Source organism: Acinonyx jubatus, chromosome A1 (assembly GCF_027475565.1).
Source record: "Acinonyx jubatus isolate Ajub_Pintada_27869175 chromosome A1, VMU_Ajub_asm_v1.0, whole genome shotgun sequence".
Lineage (NCBI taxonomy): Eukaryota > Metazoa > Chordata > Mammalia > Carnivora > Felidae > Acinonyx > Acinonyx jubatus.
The window spans coordinates 77,365,345-77,386,471 of record NC_069380.1 but is presented as its reverse complement, the minus strand read 5'-3'; the positions used below and the strand labels follow the sequence as shown (position 1 = coordinate 77,386,471).

The window sequence follows — 21,127 nt, the reverse complement described above, 5'->3', positions numbered from 1 at the left end:
CTGTCTCTCCCTGCCTCAAAAATAAATAAACATTAAAAAAAAACTAAGATTACAAAATTTAAATTGCAAGGTATGGGGCACCTGGGTGGCTCAGTAGGTTATGCGTCCAACTTCGGCTCAGGTCACGATCTCATGGTCCCTGAGTTCGAGCCCCTCATCGGGCTCTGTGCTGACAGCTCGGAGCCTGGAGCTTGCCTCAGATTCTGTGTCTCCCTCTCTCTCTGCCCCTCCCCTGTTCTCTGTCTCTCTCAAAAATAAATAAACATTTAAAATAATAAGTAAATAAATAAATAAATAAATTGCAAGGTGAATTTTTTTTAAACCTGGTTGAGAATTTTTTTTTCACTTCAGATTAGCTGAACAATTTAATACTGAACGAAAACATAAGTATTTGAGAACACCTAACAAAATATTTTAAAAATCAGAACAGTATGCTCGTGAACGAGGCAAATAGATCAGTGTAACTGAACAGAAACTAGAAATTTATGCAAGGACATTTTGGAATTAAAATATGAGAAAAATGGAATTACAATTCAGTGGATGCGACCCATATAGAAATAGAAGGGGGTGACTTTCATCTCACACCACACCATACATTAACTTTTACAAGGATCAGAACTTAAAATATAAAAATAAAAGCTTAAATAAGACAACGACTAACCATTTAACTTTAAAACAGACAACCAAAAGCAATAAATAAAACCAAAATCCATAGGAGACATTGTTTCTATAAATTATTACAATTTTAGATGCCAACCAACACCCAAAACAAAAACACAAGAGAAAAATAGGAGAGCTCTCTTCAGCACACGCTCAAGGAAATATTGGTATTTCCTAATGTAAAAGATAACATACAGTTGATAATGAAAAGTATAAACAATCCAATCAACAAATGAGAACAAGTATGAAGAAATAGGGCTCATACAAAATGGGGGAAACCTTCATTATTGGTAGAATAAAATTACACCTTTGGGAGAAGGTGCTGACAGCATCTGAAGAAGGACCACATTCCGGGATGCCAGAGATGCAGGGATGGGCTTCCTCTGCTGATGGTGAGAATCTGAAGTGCCACAGCCTATTGGAGAGAAATCTGGCAGTTTCTACGCCACTTAAAATGGCACAGACCATTTGATTCAACAACACTGCCCTTGTGAATCAATACTTTAGTAATAGAAGCCCAAATCCTAAAACATAGTGTTTTATTTCCTATCAAAAAGGGAAGTCTAGGGGCACCTGGGTGGCTGAGTCGTTGAAGTGTCTGACTTGTGGTTTTGGCAGTTCACAAGTTCAAGCCCCACTTTGGGCTCTGCACTGATGGCATGGGACCTGCTTGGGATTCTCTCTTCCTCTCTGTCTGCCCCTCCTGTGCTCATGTTCTCTCTCTCTCTCTCAAAATAAGATAATAAACATTTTTTTTTTTTTTTACAAAAGAGAAGTCTATAAATAAATGGCTTAATAAATAATTCACATGCTATGGAATATTACTTAGCAATCAAAACAAAAATAGTTAGACATATTTACTGGCCAGAAAAGATGCCCATGTGGTTAAGAGAGAAGGGGACACATCTGAGTTAAAGGTAGTTATTTGGGAAAATACAGATGAGGTTTAAAGCCACAGGAATGGATGAGCCAACCAGGGATTTTGCAAAGTGTCAGGACCAAGCTCTAAGAAGAGAAGCCCTCAAGGATTCAAAGGAAGAGCTGCCACTGAAACAGTTTCGAGAAAGTCCCAAGAATTGCCAAAGAAGAGGCAGAAGCGGAGTGAGAAATTAACGAACATAGGAAGGACCACTGTCCACCAGATTTTGCCACATAAAGAACGTTTAACTAATACGGATTCGGTGGCGTGGTCAGTGGAACAATCTGTAGAGTCAAGAGGGAGAGTGTGTAGGCAAGTTTTCCAAGAGTGACCATGAAAGCAAAGAAATGCATTGGCGGCCAGGAAGGTCAAGGGAGACTGATTACCCAAAGTCGGTATATTGGGCCCTGTATGTACAAAACACGTTCCGAGGAGAAGCGACTGAGGGAGCAGAAAGCAGGGGTAACTGAAGGAGGGAGGCAAGAGCGGGTAGGGTCTAGAGCACCGTGTCTTTCTTTACACACACACGGAGCAGCAACTCACGGCGGGCAGAGGGAAATTCACACACCAGCACCTTCACAGACTTACTGGTGGGAAGATGCCCAAGTTGCATCTGACGGCTGTTTTCTTGGGCGGGAAATTTAAGGATCTTCTAGGTGTGAGCAACCACATGCAGCACGGGAGGAGCGAGGGGGAGGTTATCGTCCGACACTGACATGAAACAAGCCTGCGTTCGCCCGGACCTCGCCTTCAGGGATCATCCAGCAGCTAGGTGTGCGCACACACACGCCGGGCTCAGCTGGGTTAGGCATGCATTGCTTGAGTGCAAGGGGAAGATGAGGCCAAAGGGGTCGTTTCGTGGAAGGACCACAGGCCTGACCCGGGCACAGGGTGCGCCCAGGGGGTGAGGCGGTCCCGGGACCAGCGTCCTGGCGTGTCGATGGGCTTGCAGCATTGCAGCGGAGGGGGGGGGGGGGGGGAGAGGGGGGCTCTCAACACCTGAGCAGCAGGCCTAACCAGTGAAAACGAGCAGGGAGGACCTTTTGGTGGAAGGAGCGTTTATGAAAACGAGCGAGGAGAGGAAAACTAAGGTGACCTTGGTATTGTGAAATTTTTTTAATATGCAAAATAGCAGCCTTTGTTGTAGAATTCATGTTTGGGTGCCGGGAGTGAACTAATGGTTCTGGAGTATATTCATGTGAAGTAGCTTCCACTCCCTTCCTACTGCAAACAGTGCTGTCCAGCCCCACAGACTTGGAGAAGTAAAACCGGGAGAGACACAGGCCAGGCACAGGTCCTGTTCCCGAGGCACTGAAGAGGCCGGAGCAGGGCGGACCTCACGCTTGTGCCCGTGGTGAACAGTAAGTCCAAGGACAGCTCCGGGCCTTCATGTGGCCCAGAACTCTCATTCCTCCCTCCTGCTCCTGCCTGCACCTCACTGAGGCACCTGCCGGGTTCACTCGCCACCCACCAGGCGTGACTCAGACAGAATCGCACGACAGACCCGTCCAAACACACTTCCTGGCCACAGAGATCCCGGAAGCATCAGCACTTTCTGTGGTGGTGCTCCAGAGCTTTCCAGCGATATCGTGCTTCCATGGGAAATTCTTATACTCTAGTTTTCGACTCTTCTATATAAGAGATATGGAACATGCAGAATTAGGCCAGAGCCCACGCCATGAGAAAGGAATGTGGGTGGAGATGTGGGTCCAAGCGATTTCTTCCTCTATATATTCTCTCTCTGACATGCTCTTAAAGTTTTCTTTCCGACTATAAAAGTAAAACATGCCGGGGCACCCAGGTGGCTCAGTCGGGTGAGCATCAGACTCTTGATTTCGGCTCAGGTCATGATCTCACAGTTGGTGGGACTGGGCCTCAGCACAGAGTCTGCTTGGGATTCTCTCTCTCCCTCTTTCTCTGCCCCTCCCCTGCTTGCCCTCTCTTTTTCTCTTTCTCAAAATAAATATACTTAAAAGCAATTTTTTAAAAAATAAAACATGCCCACTATAGACAATTTGGGCTAATTCATAAAAGTAACAGAGAATTCCATAGTTAGAATTAATTACACAAATAATTATATTCAGTATATAGTCATAATTAATATCTAATACTTATGTTTTCTATTTATATATGAATAATTATAATTATAACTAAAATAATTATATGATATATACAATTATACTTATAAAAACTGATTATTGCATCAGCTAGACTTCCACTGTTAGAATTTGAGTTTAGACCTTTCAGTATTTTTTTTAATGTTTTTATTTTTGAGAGAGAGAGAGACAGATAGACAGACAGACCTTGAGGGGAGGGACAGAGAAAGAGGGGTACAAAGGATCCAAAGTGGCCTCTGCACAGACAGCCAAGCCTGATGTGGGGCTTGAACTCACAAACCGTAAGATCATGACCTGAGCCAAATTCAGACCCTCAACCGACTGAGGCCCCCAGGTGCCCCTAGACCCTTCAGTACATACATGCTTTAACACTGAATAATGAGTATTTCCCCAGATGAAGTTAAAAGTTCCATGTAAGCATTCTTGATTGGTCTCCCGACATCCAGACATAAGGCTCCCTTACTAGGCCCACAGGGGACTCTTTCTCACAAGTTCTTACTCCTACCCTGGAATTCGACCACTTCCTGCATTGCTACCTGGTTGCAAGCGGGCACAGCGTGGTGACAAACCAGGGCCACAATGAAAAGATGGGCATGTGGACGCTGATGCCAGGAAGAGATGACGTGAGGAACACAGGCCAATTCGCCTTGTCAATAGATCATTCCCAATATGAGGATCAAGGGAACACAATACGGAAACACCCGATCCACTGAGAACAACAACAAAGCTGTGGATTATGATCCTTATCGACAAACCCTCTGGGCGACAAACCCGCATCGACATGCCCCCACTTTTCCTTCTATATTCTCTTCATCCTCCAAGATCCAGCCCAATTGTGAAGTGCCCTTGACCGGGGGCACACAATGAAACATAGTTTCTGACCTCCATTAGCACACCATACCAGTCCGCCACGGAAGTCCGTTCTTGACACTTCCCTGCTTCTTTTCCACTTTATAGATATTACCAAACACCGAGCGTAGGACGTGGTCCGATCTTTTGTAAGCAGTATGCAATTACTTTGATAAAATTCATCAGGAGCGTTTTCCCCAGGTATTTGAAACATTTCACTGTTCTTTCATTTTACATTTCATCTAGGCTGCAAGAATTAACTCCAGTCACTACCATTGACCAGACATCATCGCTTCTTTTAATTTTCTGAAATTCTAAACTCAAATCATGCAGCTGAAACAAAAGTAACATAAGGCAGGAAGGGGCAGCTTCACGTTGTATTTGGTGACTAACTGCTCTCGGAACCGCCCCAATTCATGCCCCTCTGTCCCTCTGGGCTTCTGCCCAGCTCTCCCGGCTACCTTCCACCAGGTGTGTTCACTCTGACCGGCGATCACCCAGGTTCCTTGCAGAAATGGTGCAGAGGGTTGAAGGAATTTCCTCTGCAGAGGCACAGGAAGGAGAAATAATGACACTGTGCTAATGCAGTGCTATCCTACATATATTTCACCAAGACAATAACCCCAGGATTTCAGGGATTAAAACAAAAAAACTATGCCCATAATTCCTAAAGCTGCTGCACATCCCCAATTGTATCAATGAAAGAGTTAATCTTCAAACTTACAAGCTGATCAATGAATTCCTTTTGGAACTAAAATTATCCTGCAAGCCAGACACATGCCTCTTTGGGGTCTGGTGAAGAGTGAGACGTTTTTTGTTCTCATTAATCATAGATTCTTTTTCATTCCTATATACATCCCCCACGGAAGACAAAAGAAAGGTAGAGATTTTTTTCCTTCTCAGTTATCATTATCTTTCACTCTCCTTTAGTGCAAAACTCAAGATCCGTTCAAAATGCGTTCCCTTGAACAACGTTACTTTACATGGAACATGTAATGAATGTCCTTTGCCAACCAAACCCTCGTCCTAAGAGGAAACCATTTTCTACTAATGTCATATGTCACTTTAAGACGAGGACATACATGTGCAGAAGTTTTCAGAAGTGCCACAAGAGAAAGCATGTGTGTCTGGCAAGCCATTTTTGCTATAAATGTTTCCCTCTTCATGATTATCTTCCAGAGAAGGTTCAGATGCAGCTTTTTATCTAGCTCAGAAAATCGTTAAAAAAATCAGGCATTGAAGAGAGCCTTTGTGGACTCATCAGAAAAGCCAGTGACAAACTGTTTTCACCATGCTAGCGTCCATGCAGAGCATTTGGTACAGATGTCACTCGAGTCCCTGAGCACTCCAAGGTAAACGATGCAAGGACAAAAGTTTACTGTCAAGGATAATGGGAAAGATCAAGCTGACAAGTTGAGCTTTGAAGCAGGAAGAAGCAGTAAAATTTGAAAGAAACACAGTAACCAAATGGTTTCAGCCCTACATTCGTGAACTAAGTTTTTCTGCAAACACTGTATTATCATAGGCTGATACCCAGAAATATCCTAAAAATCCCTTTTCACGAATTGCTAGTTGTTTTTTTTTTTTTTTTAATTGCTGTGTGTATGTTTCCTGAAAAGGTCAAGTTTTAAAGATTTCTGTACCGGCAGTATTTGGATCACAGTGTAACAATTTCTGAACCTGAAATTAAGAGGAAATACATTCAAGCATGTAACACATCTTTCAAAGTCACCGTTCCATGCCCCCCTTCTGCATGTGGCATGCCGGAAGACCAGCCCTGATGCTGGCACCTGCACAGAATAATATTTCAAGAAGACAGCCATATGAGCAAAATGTCAAGCTTACTTACAGCACTTGATAAAATGATAGTGAGACATCTTTCCAGCTCAGACAGCAATCTCGCTCCGGGTTCCAGCATTGTCTTCGGCTACAACTGGAGTCCCCAGGCAATGCATTATTCAGAGCCCTTCCTCAGGTAACAGTTTACCCCGGGATGGATTATCGAACCGAGGCTCTGTTCCTTGATCCTGCAGAAAGCTTCAAACTCATTCGCATGCCGCAGCTGGAGTTCGGAGAAGCCCCTCCCGGGTGGATCTGGGGCCACCACTGCTGCACGTGCTATTGTAGCGCCAATGATTGACAGGGCTCCGAGTGCCACAGTCCCGGGGATCGTCCGCTCTAATTGGTGCGCACACGCAGCCACATTCTGCCCGCACAGAGGTGCTGCAGTGCGGCTCGCCTGGTCCTGCCTGTTAATGGCTTTTCAACAGCTTGCAAATGGCAGCAAACTAGCTGATGAGTGGGCTGGAGGCAAGAAACCCAACCAGGGATCCTAAATCTTATTCGTGCACATTGTCCGTGAGCCCAATGTGACCAGATTCCTAGCCGGTGGCACAGCACACTATTTTTAGTTACCACCAGTTGCTGTGTGTGAACACGAAACGGAGAGCAGGACCTCAAAATACCACCTCTTAGAATCGGAGGTCGTAAGGTCCGCCTCTTCGTAATGAGGAAATGACATTCCATTTCACAACACATCTTTTCGGTTTTCTACACGCAGAATGTCAAACTTCAGTTAGCCCCCAAAAAAGCTTGTGGTTTGCGAAGCTTTACAAATTTAGGATTCTGCTACCTCTGCAGACCGTGATGGATATCACTGTACGACCGGATGAACGAAGTCTGACTGAATTGGAATCAGAAAGAGAGAGATATGTGGTCTTCAAGGATTACTGCAATAAGAATAAATAACATGCTTATCCTGCAATAGCCACGTTAGCAGAAGATGAAGGTCATGTTTAAGTCACTTACAGAGGCAAATTAATTGTTCTTACAAATTGAGATTTTTTATCATGATCTCTGCAGGTGATTTGACACAGTCTAGAATTTGTGTTTCAGATTTTGAGGGCATTGGAAAGAGAAATATGAACAAGTAGGTTAAATGTGTACATCCTTTTATGGCAAAAGCTTAGGTGTGGGATTCCCTTACTAAGCAAAACTTTAAGAGAAACACCTCCATTAAGCAGAAAGATTATAAAATGCAAACCTATGCAACAAAGGGTCGTGACTTAAGTTTTCAATGAGAAATCATTCCAGCCATTAATTTTTTTTCCTTAATGTTTATTTATTCTTGACAGAGAGAGACAGAGTGCGAGTGAGGGAGGGGCAGAGAGAGAGAGAGGGAGACACAGAATCCAAAGCAGGCTCCAGGCTCCGAGCTGTCACCACAGAGCCCGACGCAGGGCTTGAACTCATGAACCTCGAGATCATGACCTGAGCCGAAGTCGGATGCTTAACCTACTGAGCCATCCAGGCACCCCCATTTCAGCCATTTAAATAGTATGATGTCTAGAAGAACAAGTTCAAGGTCTGGGTCAGGACGACCCTACTGAGCCATCCAGGCACCCCCATTTCAGCCATTTAAATAGTATGATATCTAGAAGAACAAGTTCAAGGTCTGGGTCAGGACGACCCAAGTTCAGATCCAGATTCGATCACTTACTGGAGTACCAACTTGAACAAGTTATTTTATCTAGAGCCTCAGTTTCCTCACGGACACATGGGAAGTACAATTCCTAACCTTTGTTCCAAAGGTCAGAAAAACATCTACAGAGATTCTGGTTTGTACTGTCGGCATGCACTAAAAGGCTACCATCAGCATTAACGAGGAAACGACAGCATATACTGAATGACTGCAGTGGACACAGTAACTTGTTTTCCCAGGAACTGGACTGAGGATTTTGAACTGTTACCAGTCATACATATTCTTCATCCATTCTCTCATTCATTCATTCATTCATTCATTCTACAATTAACTATTGCCTTTATATACAAGGAAGATACAGCCTACTATTTAAGATTTCCTGTCTGTTTCAGGAACACGCATGTCTGTTACCCAACAGAGAGCCAGGCTCTCACCTCGTGACAAGTCTTCATATACACAGACAGGAATTATGTATATGAACGTGGCCCAACATCGCTGGGGAAGGTGCTATCTACCTAGATATCACTACGCCCTCCTTTACACAAAGGTATGTTGTCTACCTACCTTCCTTAAATATACAGATTTCTTACTGTTCTGCAGGTTGCATGTCTTCACATAATACATTCTCAACAAACGGCATAAGACAACTGAGCTCTATCACACCATTCCCTCTTCGAAAGGAAAAATTAATGTAGGAGACTCAGATAAAGCATGGTGTGCGCTTGGCAAAGAAAATATGTTATTGAAACTAGGATTGATTGGGGCCCAACAATCTGTTATTAACGAACCCAAAACCCCCTCAAGTCAGAACTCTGAACAAAATCCCCCGTGAACACTAACATCTCTCCCCATACTTGAGGGGCTTGTTACCAAATGCGTTTGTGATTCTCTGTTTCATTTATTCCACAGATATCCGGCAAGTCATTGTCCACTGAGACACCGGGAAGGTTGGTGTCGTTCCTCCCCTCATAGCGCTTGTCACCTGGTGAAATCTAGACAGTCACGCAGGGCAGCGCAGGGCAGTGCGCTAGAAATTACAAGATGGGAAACATGGATCTCTGACCCAAAGGAGTAATATACGATCCACTTAGAGCTGAAGGAGGCTACCCTAAGAGATGTATTCTACCTTTATTATAATACTCGGGATCTGCTTCTTACGCATGAGCTGGATATATAGATAACCCCCCCCCAGATTAAGAAGTTCTCTCCTCTCTTTTATCTCTGAAAACCACATACTTGTATTCAAAACACTAGTAGAAGTACGTTCAACCACAGAGAAATACAGCTTTATGTTAATCTTCATTAGCAAACAAAAAAAATGTATGTAGGCATTAATAAAAACAGAAAATAATTCTGGCTCTCTTCACTTCACTTCCTTTTATAAAATAGAAAACTACTGGTCATTTACAACTGGCTAGTATTTCGTGATCTCTGCCCACCCCTAAGAAGCACAAACTCGGTGTTAGGAGATTAGACTGAAAGGTTCAGGATTCTTTGGATCTGATTCAGTAAACATAACATCAGCAATGGTGATGGTAGTCAGGAAAGACTTCGATGGATTAGCTGCATTATTAGTAACTTCTCTTGCCGACTGTGCTCAGCAAACACATTAAAAGAAGTTGCTTTTCTCAGTCACAAAAGTTACACCCTCACAAAACATTTCATTATCTTTCAGAATTATCACAATGACCCATTGTTCTCTTTGAATGTCACACATAATATTTCAAAAGCAATTTGGAGTAACAGAGAAATTATTTTTTTCTCTTTTATGCGCCCAACAGCTGCTCACTATTCACACTATTTCTGATGAAAACACATGATTTCTTCCTTTCAAATGTTAGCATCATTATACACCAGATTTTTTTTTCAAATAATTTCCTGGCCCCCCCAAAAAAATATATGAAAGGAGAATGATTCTTGTGCCAGACGAGCATTTGAAAATTACGCACTTATTATTAAATATCTTTTTTATTTTATTTGTTATTTTTTAAAATTTACATCCAAATTATTACTAAATATCTTTTAAAGTGGGATGTGTGAAATACACCAGTTTCAAAACAGTTTTCCTAATGAAAGCTCACGGGGTGAGATAGCATTCTGCTTAGTCCTCTATTGGGACAGATCTATTATGCCAGTCTTTTCATAGACAACTTCTAAATCTAATAGTCCTGTAAGTTTCACACTTGATCAAACGATGGGAGTAAAACTCAAGTTTATAAACACCACTAGTTTATGTAGGGTTCGTGTATGTAGTAAATTACTATAAAAATGCCAAGTGGGGCTATAAATCCATGCGCAAATTGTAATTCAAATTCAAGCTCTATGATGTAGGCATCTTTGCCTCTGCTCTGGGAATAGGTGGGGGCAGAGAAATATTGGGGTTTGGTGAAACAAATCACACACAGGTTTTGCTCCATACATAACCCCCACAAAATGGCTGGGAATTAAATTTACAGTATCACCTGTCATGCATACTGAATGCTTTTAATCTAGTAGATGGGAGCCACCGCCTTCTCTCCTGAGAATAATGCTGGTTTAGTAAGTGGGGGCCCTATAAGACTTAGGGGGCTTTTTCTGAAGAGTGCAGAGAAAGAACAACGTGTGCTGTCAAAAAGAAAGAGCATCACCAAACTCAGTATTTGCTAGAAAATCGGTCTCATTGGTCATCCCACAGATGCCTCAGGACCAGGATCAAGCCTGCCTTGCCTGACTGATCAGACCCCCCGCCTTTCTAACCGGCTCCCTCTTCATAGTCTGCCACCTGTTGGGACTGATCTATATTTCAGCCAGTATGTTAAATCACTGGCTCCCCACCTTCAAACAGTCCCACAAATCTCCTATCAGAACAAGCAGACACTTAACTTAGATGCAGGCAATCGTGGGGGAACAGAGGAAGGAATTTACAACCTGGATCTGCATGGCTGGAAAGACAGGACAGGTTAACACGGACCACCCTTTCTATAACAGCAGAGCAGTTGAGGATGCTAACCCAGCTGAGCACTGCTTAATGCCTGAATGTGAACATGTAATATAAAGGCCGGAAAATATTCATCAGTATTAGCACTAATATTTTCATAGAAGAGCAATGCAAAGTAAAAAAGAATGCAATTTTAAAATTGTTCTGGAGCACCTGGGTAGTCAGCTCAGCACCCGACTTCGGCTCAAGTCATGATCTCACGGTTCATGAGGTCGAGCCTAGCATTGAGCTCTGTGCTGACAGCTCAGAGCCTGGAGCTGCTTCGGATTCTGTGTCTCCCTCTCTCTCTCTCTGCCCCTCTCCCACTCTCTCTGTCTCTCTCTCAAAAATAAATAAAAACATTTAAAATTTTTTTTTAAAAAAATTGTTCCACAAAAGAGAGATGCTCTTTATGTAATGCAATATAGAGTAATATAACATATGCATATATGTGCACTGAAATGGATATGTATATATATCGATTTATACACACACACACACACACACACACACACACACACACACAAAGGCTATATGTGACTCTCCAGTTGTTCCATAGAGGCATCTGGTTACTCACACTCCCTTTGTGATTTCTACCTCCCTAATGAAAATGAAATGTGTTTGGGGCGCCTGGGTGGCTCAGTCAATTGAGCGTCCGACTTCGGCTCAGGTCACAATCTCACAATCCGTGAGTTCGAGCCCCGTGTCGGGCTCTGTGCTGACAGCTCAGAGCCTGGAACCTGTTTCAGATTCTGTGTCTCCCTCTCTCTCTGCCCCTCCCCTGCTCATGCTCTGTCTCTCTCTGTCTCAAAAATAAATAGAAACATTAAAAAAAATTAAAAAAAAAAGAAAATGAAATGCGTTGGATTCTAATGAGCATGAATTAAATAAGCTACCTAGGAGAGGACACTTGCAAACCTTTGCAAATGGATTCACCTGAACATTACCAGCACTTTGAAATCTTCTCCAGCGTGTGTGGAGCAACCATTCAGGATGACCCGCCCACTTTCAGACATTGCTCTAATTCACCAAAATTTCACAGTGAACACAAGTTTGCATCCCTACCCATAAATGAGACACGGACAGTGTTAATGTCTGTACGACTGCAGTAAGTGTGTGTGTGTGTGTGTGTGTGTGTGTGTATGCAGGTACAGGTGTGCAAAAGAGGAAGTAAGCATTCTCTGCCTTGTTTTTCAATCCATTTGCGGGAGTACACAGCTTTCTGCAAGTGGCGGGCAGCCAGAAGGGACTTTGCATGACAACAAAGGTAACTGCAGAGATCAGCGATGGCCTACGTAACGAGGCTCAACTAAGTGGGCAGAAGTATTCACAATTGTCACTAAGGAGACAATTCCAGGGCAGTATTTTAAGGATGTAAAAGATCATCTCAATTTTCCTGAAAAATATGAAAGGAATTTTGAGGAAACTGACTTTGGAGCCTCTCCTTCCATCTTCAGTAATGGGGCAGCTCTCGACATGGGGCTGTCGAGTCAAGGAGCACTGTCAGCCTTGGGCTAATGGTTAACATGCCCAAGGATATAATCACACCTTAGAAGGTAAAGGTAGAGCATAACTCGGGGGAGATTTGGGGAGTAATCACCCCAGACTCATTTGCTTATATTATATATTATTATATTTTAGGGTGTTATAACTGGAAACTTCTCTTCTTGCTGGAGAAGAGTTGTTAACATATTCTCTCTCTCTCTCTCTCTCTCTCTCTCTCTCAACAACCCCCACTTTTCTGTCCCAGGGATAACTGGAGGAACTTCTCAGAGTGAAGCTATAAACACAGGTAAAACTCCGCCGGCAAAATGAAGCCCCAAGGGCAGATGGCACCTCCTTTCTATTACCAAGGCTCCTCCAGTGGGTGGCCCCTTCTTACACTGACCTGCGGGAACAGGCTTAGATCTGAATCCTGTCTCTGCCACTCCCTAAAGGTCACACTACCTCTTTGAGGTTCAAATTCCTCAGATGAAAACTGGAGATGATGATACATACTACACAGAATTCTTACGCACAGGCTGGCTAGGCACTGGACCTTCCCAGCCATTATTTTCAAAACGACGTGTACACGCCTGAGTTTCACTGACCTAGTGCTATCTTTATATTATTGAAAATATTTATTATGTGATCTGCCCCGAAGACATCACCACCCTTTGGTATGGCCGTGCAGACATCCATGACTAGTGAAACCCGATCTCCATAAACATTTGTTCCATGTGTGTTATGAGCCAGGCACCAAATACATGGCTCAGCTTCACAGAATTCCATCAATCCTGGAAACACGTGCATGCACGATGCATGTGACAGTTACAAATTGGGCCTAGACCCTGCCCTAGGGAGCTTACCAAGATTGTAGACCAGGAAGTAGGAATTATCGGAAGACTCTGCACGGTATCTTGAATGGACAGCCTTATGAAGCTGATCACCAAAGCTTGAGAGTCTGGATAATACTCCTGAAGAAGGGGCGTCTCATCAGACACCTGAGCGTGAGTGGAAAGAAATCTGGCCAAGGAGGTGGGCAGACAGGGTGACATGGGGACATTCAAGACAGGCTCAGACTAGGAAACAAAACAGTTGGGCGTGACTGCAGGAGAAGTTCCTGGAACGGCCAGGTGACAGGTGAACCCAGGGAAGTCAGCAGAGTCCAGGCTGGAGACAGGGGTGAGGTGATTCTATTCCTTCACGTGGGTGCTGGAAGGGGGTGGTGAGAGGTACAATTTATGAGCACCACTGGCTGGAGGGAGACGTGGCAGCAGGAGACAACAAGCGGGGCGGGGGGGGGAGGTCATCTCAATGGGCACCTGTGCAGGGAACACATGGCAGGGGGGCTGGAGGCCGGAGCAAAGGTAGTGGGGCGTGGGGAGAGCAGACGGCACATCCTTCAACCAAACCGGAAGCCCCTTCACCTGTGTCAAAGTCCCCTCCCTGAGTTTGTTTTCTTCTTTATAAGCCCTCCGTTTCTGACTTTCCCAGCATCCTCAGAAAGGGCAGACTTAATCTGATCTAATGTGCCATTTTCACTGACCTCCCATCACCAATTCTAGAATGATCTCTAGGAGCCCAAACTCCACAAGTTCTGCTCCTAGAAATGTCATCAGAAGAGAGTCAGGGGTGCCAGAAACAGTCACCCGAATTATTCCTCCCCCTGTTTTTCACCCCTCCCCTGTTGCCGTCAGGGTGGCTTGGGTCCCAGATATCAGAATCGTCCTGAAACCCAGGTAGTCAAAAATATAAATACACACAGTGTCGTTCCCTTTAGCACTTCCAGAATAAATATTCAAATCAGTCGTACAGAATAAGTAAATCATGAATAAGCTTCTCGGTGAACAGTTTTAGGAAGTGACTTCAAATTTCTTCTGAAGGCTTAATTTCGTACAGCAATTAAAATGTGCTTAGCATGTAGCAAGCACTATTCTCATCACTATCACGTACCAAGTTACCTAATCTTCATAACCGACCTCCAGAGTAGGTACTATCGTCTTTTTCTTTTTTTTGAACAAAAGAAGAAACTGAGTCACAAAGACTAAGCAAGATGTCCAAAATCACACAACAGCGAGAGCACATGATGACCCACCAAGACGCTCAGGCCACAGTATAAGTCACACCCTCTTTCAAAGCTTGGGGATCAAGCCTTCCTTTCAGATTCTAGAGCGCATCAGAGACTCTCAACCCTGAGCACATACTTCTTCCGTGTGGAACGTTCCTTACTGCCTTTCGCACCACCAACCACCTTTGTTTGATTAACTCAGCCCTACCTATTATGTACCTATAGAGAGAGAAGAGAGAGTGAGGGAAGCTGCCCATAGAAAGGACCTACAGAGAAGGAAAAGGCGAAGAAGGCAAGAAGGTGGGGAACAGAAGGTAGAAAACAAGCAATTGGGGATCAAACATGGGTGAATCACCTCCCCTTTCTCTGTCCCCCACCCCTTGGTTCTTTGCTTGGGTGAACTACAGTTACTTACGAGGGCCATACCTTCTGCTTCTGCATCCCATTATGGATTATTTATGTCCTATGTGGGCTTTCTCTCAAAATGCTAATATGATGCTAATACAATGATGTTTACTCTTAAGCCCTAGCATATCCATCACGGCAGCACTGCAGTGTGCGGGGTCAGTCAACCATGAGCCCAAACGGAAGGGAAGTGTTAAGAAAAGATCTACAGATAAGTAGTAGGACTCACTAGAGGGAAGAGGGATACATTTTTATATACAGGATTTAAGAGGCAGAGAGGTAGGGAATTTTAAATTCTTATAAAGTAGCTAAGCCATAACAACTTTAATAGACTTTTCTTTCAATTTAACATAGTATAGCTGCTAGCAATCATAGGCAGGCTGTTAATATTACAGAATTATTTTCAGAGCACGGAGGATGTTCATACACATCTCTAGACCCCAATATGGAGGTGTTAATTAAGTGGTTTAAGGTAGGATGTAATGCCATGGGTGCGAAGAAATATCACCAAAATAAAAGTCTCACATGAACCTGATGGGGTATTTTGAGGGTGTCAAATGTTAACTCTTCATTTACATGAAGTTCAAGACCATGTAAAACTAATTTGTGAGGACAGAAGTTTTAAAAGTGGACTATTGCAGAATGATGGAAAGGTTTCATATTTTGATCAGGCATGTTTTGACACAAATATAAATATAGAGAGATATAAAGGTATATGAAGCTTTGAGCCGTAAGATCCATGCTTTTTACTGTATCAAAATTACATCTAAAATTTTTTAAGGGTTGCAAAAAGTAACATAATTCCAAACACAGCAGCAAGAGGTATATATACCAAAAGAGATTTCCAAGGGGGTATAAAACAAAGGTAATTCATCTTACATTTATCGTTTCGACAACCACTGGCCGACAGGCTCCACAGATTTACGCAGATGCATACACTTATAAACACAGACTAGTCACTGCCCTTAGAGTGATTTCCTAGCATGGTAAACTGGCAATTATAATAGAATACGGCCAATGCAAAAGCAAACTATAAACACAGTGTCATGGAAGCAAAGCGGTAAGTGTCATTCAGGAAGAATGGTGCTCACAAGAGGTAAGAAAAGACGGTTTCCAGGACAGGGCACCAAGCAAAGGCACAGCGCCTCAAGACTCCTATACGCCAGCTGGATTTCGGGGACATGGGCACTGAGGCTTAAGAAGGGGTTAGAGTTGAACCTGAAGAGACAGACAAGAGCACATTACTACGGATGCTGCATGTGGCCACAAAATGCTTCATCATCTCGGCCATCTTTATTTAATCTCGAATCCCACAGCCTTCCACAGACTCTTGCCAGAGGGCCCACAGCTTTCCAAAGAGATCCCTGACCCAGTTAAGACCCTTCTTGAAGTTGATGGAGAGTGGCTAGCAGATTTTAAACAAATGGGTTAAATCGTGAGACTCTGTGAAGGAGAGCTCCCAGGGAGACAGGACGGGCAGAAGGGAAGTAAATTAAAAGCTCTGACAAAAGTCCAAGCCAGACATCATGAGGCCTAGAAAGAGAGCCGTGGCGGTGGGACAAGGCAGCCGGGACAAATTCTCAGGAAGGAAGCAATGACTGTGAGCCTGCCAGGGCGGGAGCGGAGATGCAGAAGGGAGAAAAGGAGTGGTGCCCCATTTGCTTGGTGAGGTCATCGGTGGGACAGAGGAGCAGAAAAGCAAGGGGTGGTTTGGGGAAAGGCAATACGGGATTCTGTGTGGCTGGAAAGTCTAAGTAATGTCCCCAATAGAATACAAAGTACATACAGGAGGTGTTCAAAAGGTCCTCTCCTTCGCTGGGGCACCGGGAGGCTCAGTGGGTTAAGCATCCTACTCTTGATCTCAGCTCAGGTCGTCACCTCACAGTTCATGAGTTTGAGCCCCTCGCTGGGCTCTGCACGGGCAGCGTGGAGCCTGCTTGGGACTCTCTGTCTCCCTGTCTCTCTGCCCCTCCCCTGCTCAGCTGCCTCTGTCTCTGAAAAAATAAATAAATAAACCTAAAAAAATGTCTTGTCCTTCAATCCTTGTAAAACCGTCGTTTGTCAATTCAACCAATAATTACAGTGCCTCTGCCATGCACAGGGCCTGTGCTGCTGCTGGGTTTTGGTCTCCATTCACTCCTTCTTTTACTTAGCCATTAGTAACTGTTTTTATAGTGTCCATACTGCGAGGCAGGGTGGCGGGTCCTGCGGTAGAGCCGGGGGACAGATAGAGACGCTGCCTGTGACCAGGTCTCAGACAGAGAAAACGAAATGATATGCTTTTCTGGATTCTTTAAATTCATACTTAATAAATAAAATAAAAAGGAGGAAACAAGGCAGTCTCTAATCTACTGAGGAAGCACATTTTACAGAATCTGGGGGCAATTCATCATCAGGGTTTGAGAGACTGCAGACGACCAGACCACCCAGGGCACTGAGGACCAGGGTGGGGGGTTACAGACATCAAGAGCTCAGCTTAGAGACAGTGAGTTAGGGTTGCTTCTTGAATGTTAGGGAAACGCTCTAGCAGAGAGTGGGTTATTTGGTCTACGTAGCTCTTAGGAGGCAATGGATTGACAACGGGCACTTGAAATCCATAGTTGATAGATACTTTGGGTCCCTGGACCCATTCCAATGTGGGGGGTGTGGGCTGTGCTTCTCATACAACACCAAACAATTCTCTGGAGACCGACAGGCGTCCTACACCATTCAACTCAACTCAACCCAACTCTGACACGGTCCACTTGGAGACAGTGTAAGATCCACAGGTTAAGGGCTGAGTCCCTCAAGACTGCTTCTTCCCCCTCCCCTGCCCCACTTCGGATGCCAGTCACCAGTCCCCGTAACCCTTGCCTGTACTTCTGACCCACTGGCTATAAGTCAGAGCTTCCAACCATCCCCTCCTTCATTTGCTATATAGCTGCTCACAAAACTCAGAGAAACACAGTACTTGTAAGATCACCAATTCACTGTGAGGGGACAGAACTCGAGAAAGGCCAGATGGGAGAGACGTGTAGGACCAGGTATGAGAAAGAGGCGAGGAGCTTCCAAGCCCTCTCCAACGGAGCGCACCAGCGTCCCCAACTCAGAAGCTCTCTGAGCGCTGTCCTTTTGGGTTTTTATAGAGGCTTCCTTCTATATGCATAATTGATTAAATCACTGCCCAAAGGCGGCTGATTGAAACAGCCCGCACCCTCCCCTCCCCTCAGGTGATAGTGGGACTGAAAGTTACAACCCTCCAATCACATGGTTGGTTCTCCTGGCAACCGGCCCCCACCACAAGTGCCTTCCAAAAGCCACCTAATAAACGCAACGAAGGACATCTTCCTGGCTCTCACCACTTAGGAAATTCCAAGGGTTTTAGGGGCTCTGTCGCAGAAACAGGGATAAAGACCAAATATATACAGCGGACCCTGAATAACCTGGGCTTGATCTGCCGCATGCACTTACACAGGGAACATTTGCAGCACAGCACTGTAAAGTATTTCCTCTTCCTTACGATTTTCTTTACCATTTTCTTGTTCCCTGGCTTTCTTTACCATAAGAACATAGTATATGATACACAGCATACAAAATATGTGTTGATCGACTGTTTACGTTACTGCCAAGGCTTCCGGTCAACAGTAGGCTGTGAGTAGTCAAGTTTGGGGCAGTCGAAAGTTATACACAGATTTTCAACTCTGTGGGGGGGAGGTCGGCGCCCCTCCACCCCTGTGTCGTATAAGGGTCAACTGTATTTCTTATGAATCACAGGTATGAAAGCCTCGGGTATGAGAAGATCACCAGGGAGAGAAAAATCTGAGGGGCGGGGGGGAAGCCTTAGCACTGACGCCAGAAATGGAGACAGCACATGCACAAAAAGAGGAGGAAAATAATATACAGCAGGCAAGATGTGAGCAGGGAGAGGTATCTCCCTCCTACTCAGCTAATTTGCTCTGCTTCTATTAGATCATACATTTTGCACACTGTAAGTCTCCATTTCCTATTTTTCCTGCACTAACCTACGAACGCAAACCTGGCCTTAGTTGTCTTTGAATCCTCCCTGCCTAGCACATGGTTGTTTGATCAACACACTAATAAAAAACAATGTGTACCTGGTATAGTTAGGATACAGTAATGGTGGTGTTTTCATTAATAATAAACATCTACTTAGGCCATTCTTTATCTTTGCTCTGACGCTCTCCTGGTGTCCCCTGCATCCAACTGTAAGGAGAGAACTGATTAGGTTCTAACAGCTTTCTCCTCTGCCTTTTGTCTCTTGCACTGAGTTACTGATAGATTCTGATACTTTTCTCAAAAAAAAAAAAAAAAAAAGTTCCTAAAATAATATGGCATTTAAACGGCTTAGAGTAGTAAGGAAGGAATTCAGATCCTGCACTAAAAACCTTCACAGTTCCCTTAGGGGCAAGGAGAAGAATCTTCAGTTTAACTCACTCAGAGACTGGTTTACACACAAAGGGAAAAAACCAAACCAGCTGCCTGAGGACCGATTCCGTGTCAGTATCATCCTATGCCCCATCACCAACAGGCTAAGGGGCAACTAAAAGAGAAAATGGCACAGGGACTGTCCACTGTTTTCGCAAATTCCAAAAGCACATACAGTAACAGCGAAGATATTAGAATTCACGAGACAAATTAGGATTGCACTTAGTTCAAAACATTTCATTTGGTTCCGAATGCCTGCTAATCGGCTTTGCTACTTGGGCATAAGATATTGACAAAGGGAACAGACTTTCTCCTTAATGTCTATTACATATTCAATTTTCATTTGAACACGTTACTCTTCAAATACTCAATTTAATAACAGTCATTGAAAGACTACTGGGCACAAAACCCCTTCCCTAGAGGCTAATTTGGACAAGATGACCGACAAAAATGCATGGGTCCCATCCTCAAGGGACCTACAGTGTCTTGGGGAAAGGAGGGTATGCATGAACGTCGTTAGCTAAATCTGGCACAATTGTTTAGGCCAAATAAGTGCTTCATGCTGTGCTATGGGAGCCCCGAAGACAGAGTGACTCATTCTAATTTGGGATAGAAGGGGATGGAGTTGAGCTGAGCAAAGAAAATGGATAAGGAAGTCGGGATTGCAGAAAGGTACAGTCAGCTCAGGAAAGAGGGAAGTTCGTGCTTTATTTGTGTAACAATAGATTTTGTAGTAAGGAGGTAGATAATCGTAAGTCAGGTTGTTTGGGAAACTAAACCTAGAATAACCTGAATGCCTCTGGCAACCGCTCATCTACTTTCCGTCTCTTTAGATTTGCCGATTCTGGACTTTTCATAAATGGAATCAAAACCATATGTGACCTCCGTGTCTGGCTTCTTTCACTTAGCGTAATGTGTTCAAGGTTCAAAGGTTTTGTAGCACAGATCAATACTTTGTTCTTCTTTATGGTAGAATTAATATTATATCATATGGATATACCACATTTTGTTGATCTATTTCAAATGATGGATATTTGGGTTGTTTTCACTTTTTGGCTATTATAAATAATGCTGCTACGAATACTTATGTAGAGGTTTCTGTGTGGAGATGTGTTTTAAGTTCTCATGCTATATATATCCAGCGATGGCATTTCTGGGCCATATGATAACTCTGTAGTTACAACTTTGCACAGCTACCAAACCATTTTTCCAAAATGCGTGCGCCATTTTATAATGCTATCAGCAGCATACCAGACTTCCGATTTCCTCACCTCCTCGCAAAAACAGGATATTGTCAGATTGTCTGCCATTTTTATTGTAACTGCCCTAGCGCATATGAAGTGTATGTCACTGTAGTTTTTGAGTTGCATATCCTTAATTATTAACGATGTTAAGCATCTTTTCATGTGCTTATTGGTCATCTGTGTATCTTATTTGGAGAAATGCCTATTGAAGTTCTTTGCCCATTTTTTAACTGGGTTATTTATTGTCTTTTTATTGTTGAGTTATAAGAGTATATATTCTGGAAAAAAAGTCTCTCATTAGATACATAATTTTCAAATATCTTCTCCCATCCTGTGGGTTTTATTTTCATTGTCTTAAAGGTATCCTTCCTACTCCATACATATTAACTTTGATGTAGTTTACCCTTTTTTTTCCACTCGTGACTTTGGTGTCATAATCTAAGAACTCATCGCCTAATCCAAGGTCACAGATGTTGACTCCTATGCAAGCCAGCCACGGACAGACTAGTAGTCTACGATCT

At 43.7% G+C, this 21,127-nt stretch overlaps 1 protein-coding gene across 3 annotated transcripts in view; it reads right to left on the bottom strand.

Moving 5' to 3' along the window:
- Positions 1–21,127, bottom strand: part of MYO16 (myosin XVI) — a 605,690-nt gene that overhangs the window by 479,090 nt on the left and 105,473 nt on the right. The window contains exon 1 of one of the 3 annotated variants that reach the window (XM_053217786.1): positions 6,395–6,989. The exons of 1 other annotated variant lie outside the window; for it this stretch is intronic. In XM_053217786.1, coding sequence (XP_053073761.1) covers positions 6,395–6,422 — 28 coding nt within the window. In that variant the 5' untranslated portion in view covers positions 6,423–6,989. Of the gene's footprint in view, positions 1–6,394; positions 6,990–21,127 lie in introns of those variants that run through there. One more of the 3 variants, XM_027065212.2, reaches the window with a different exon arrangement.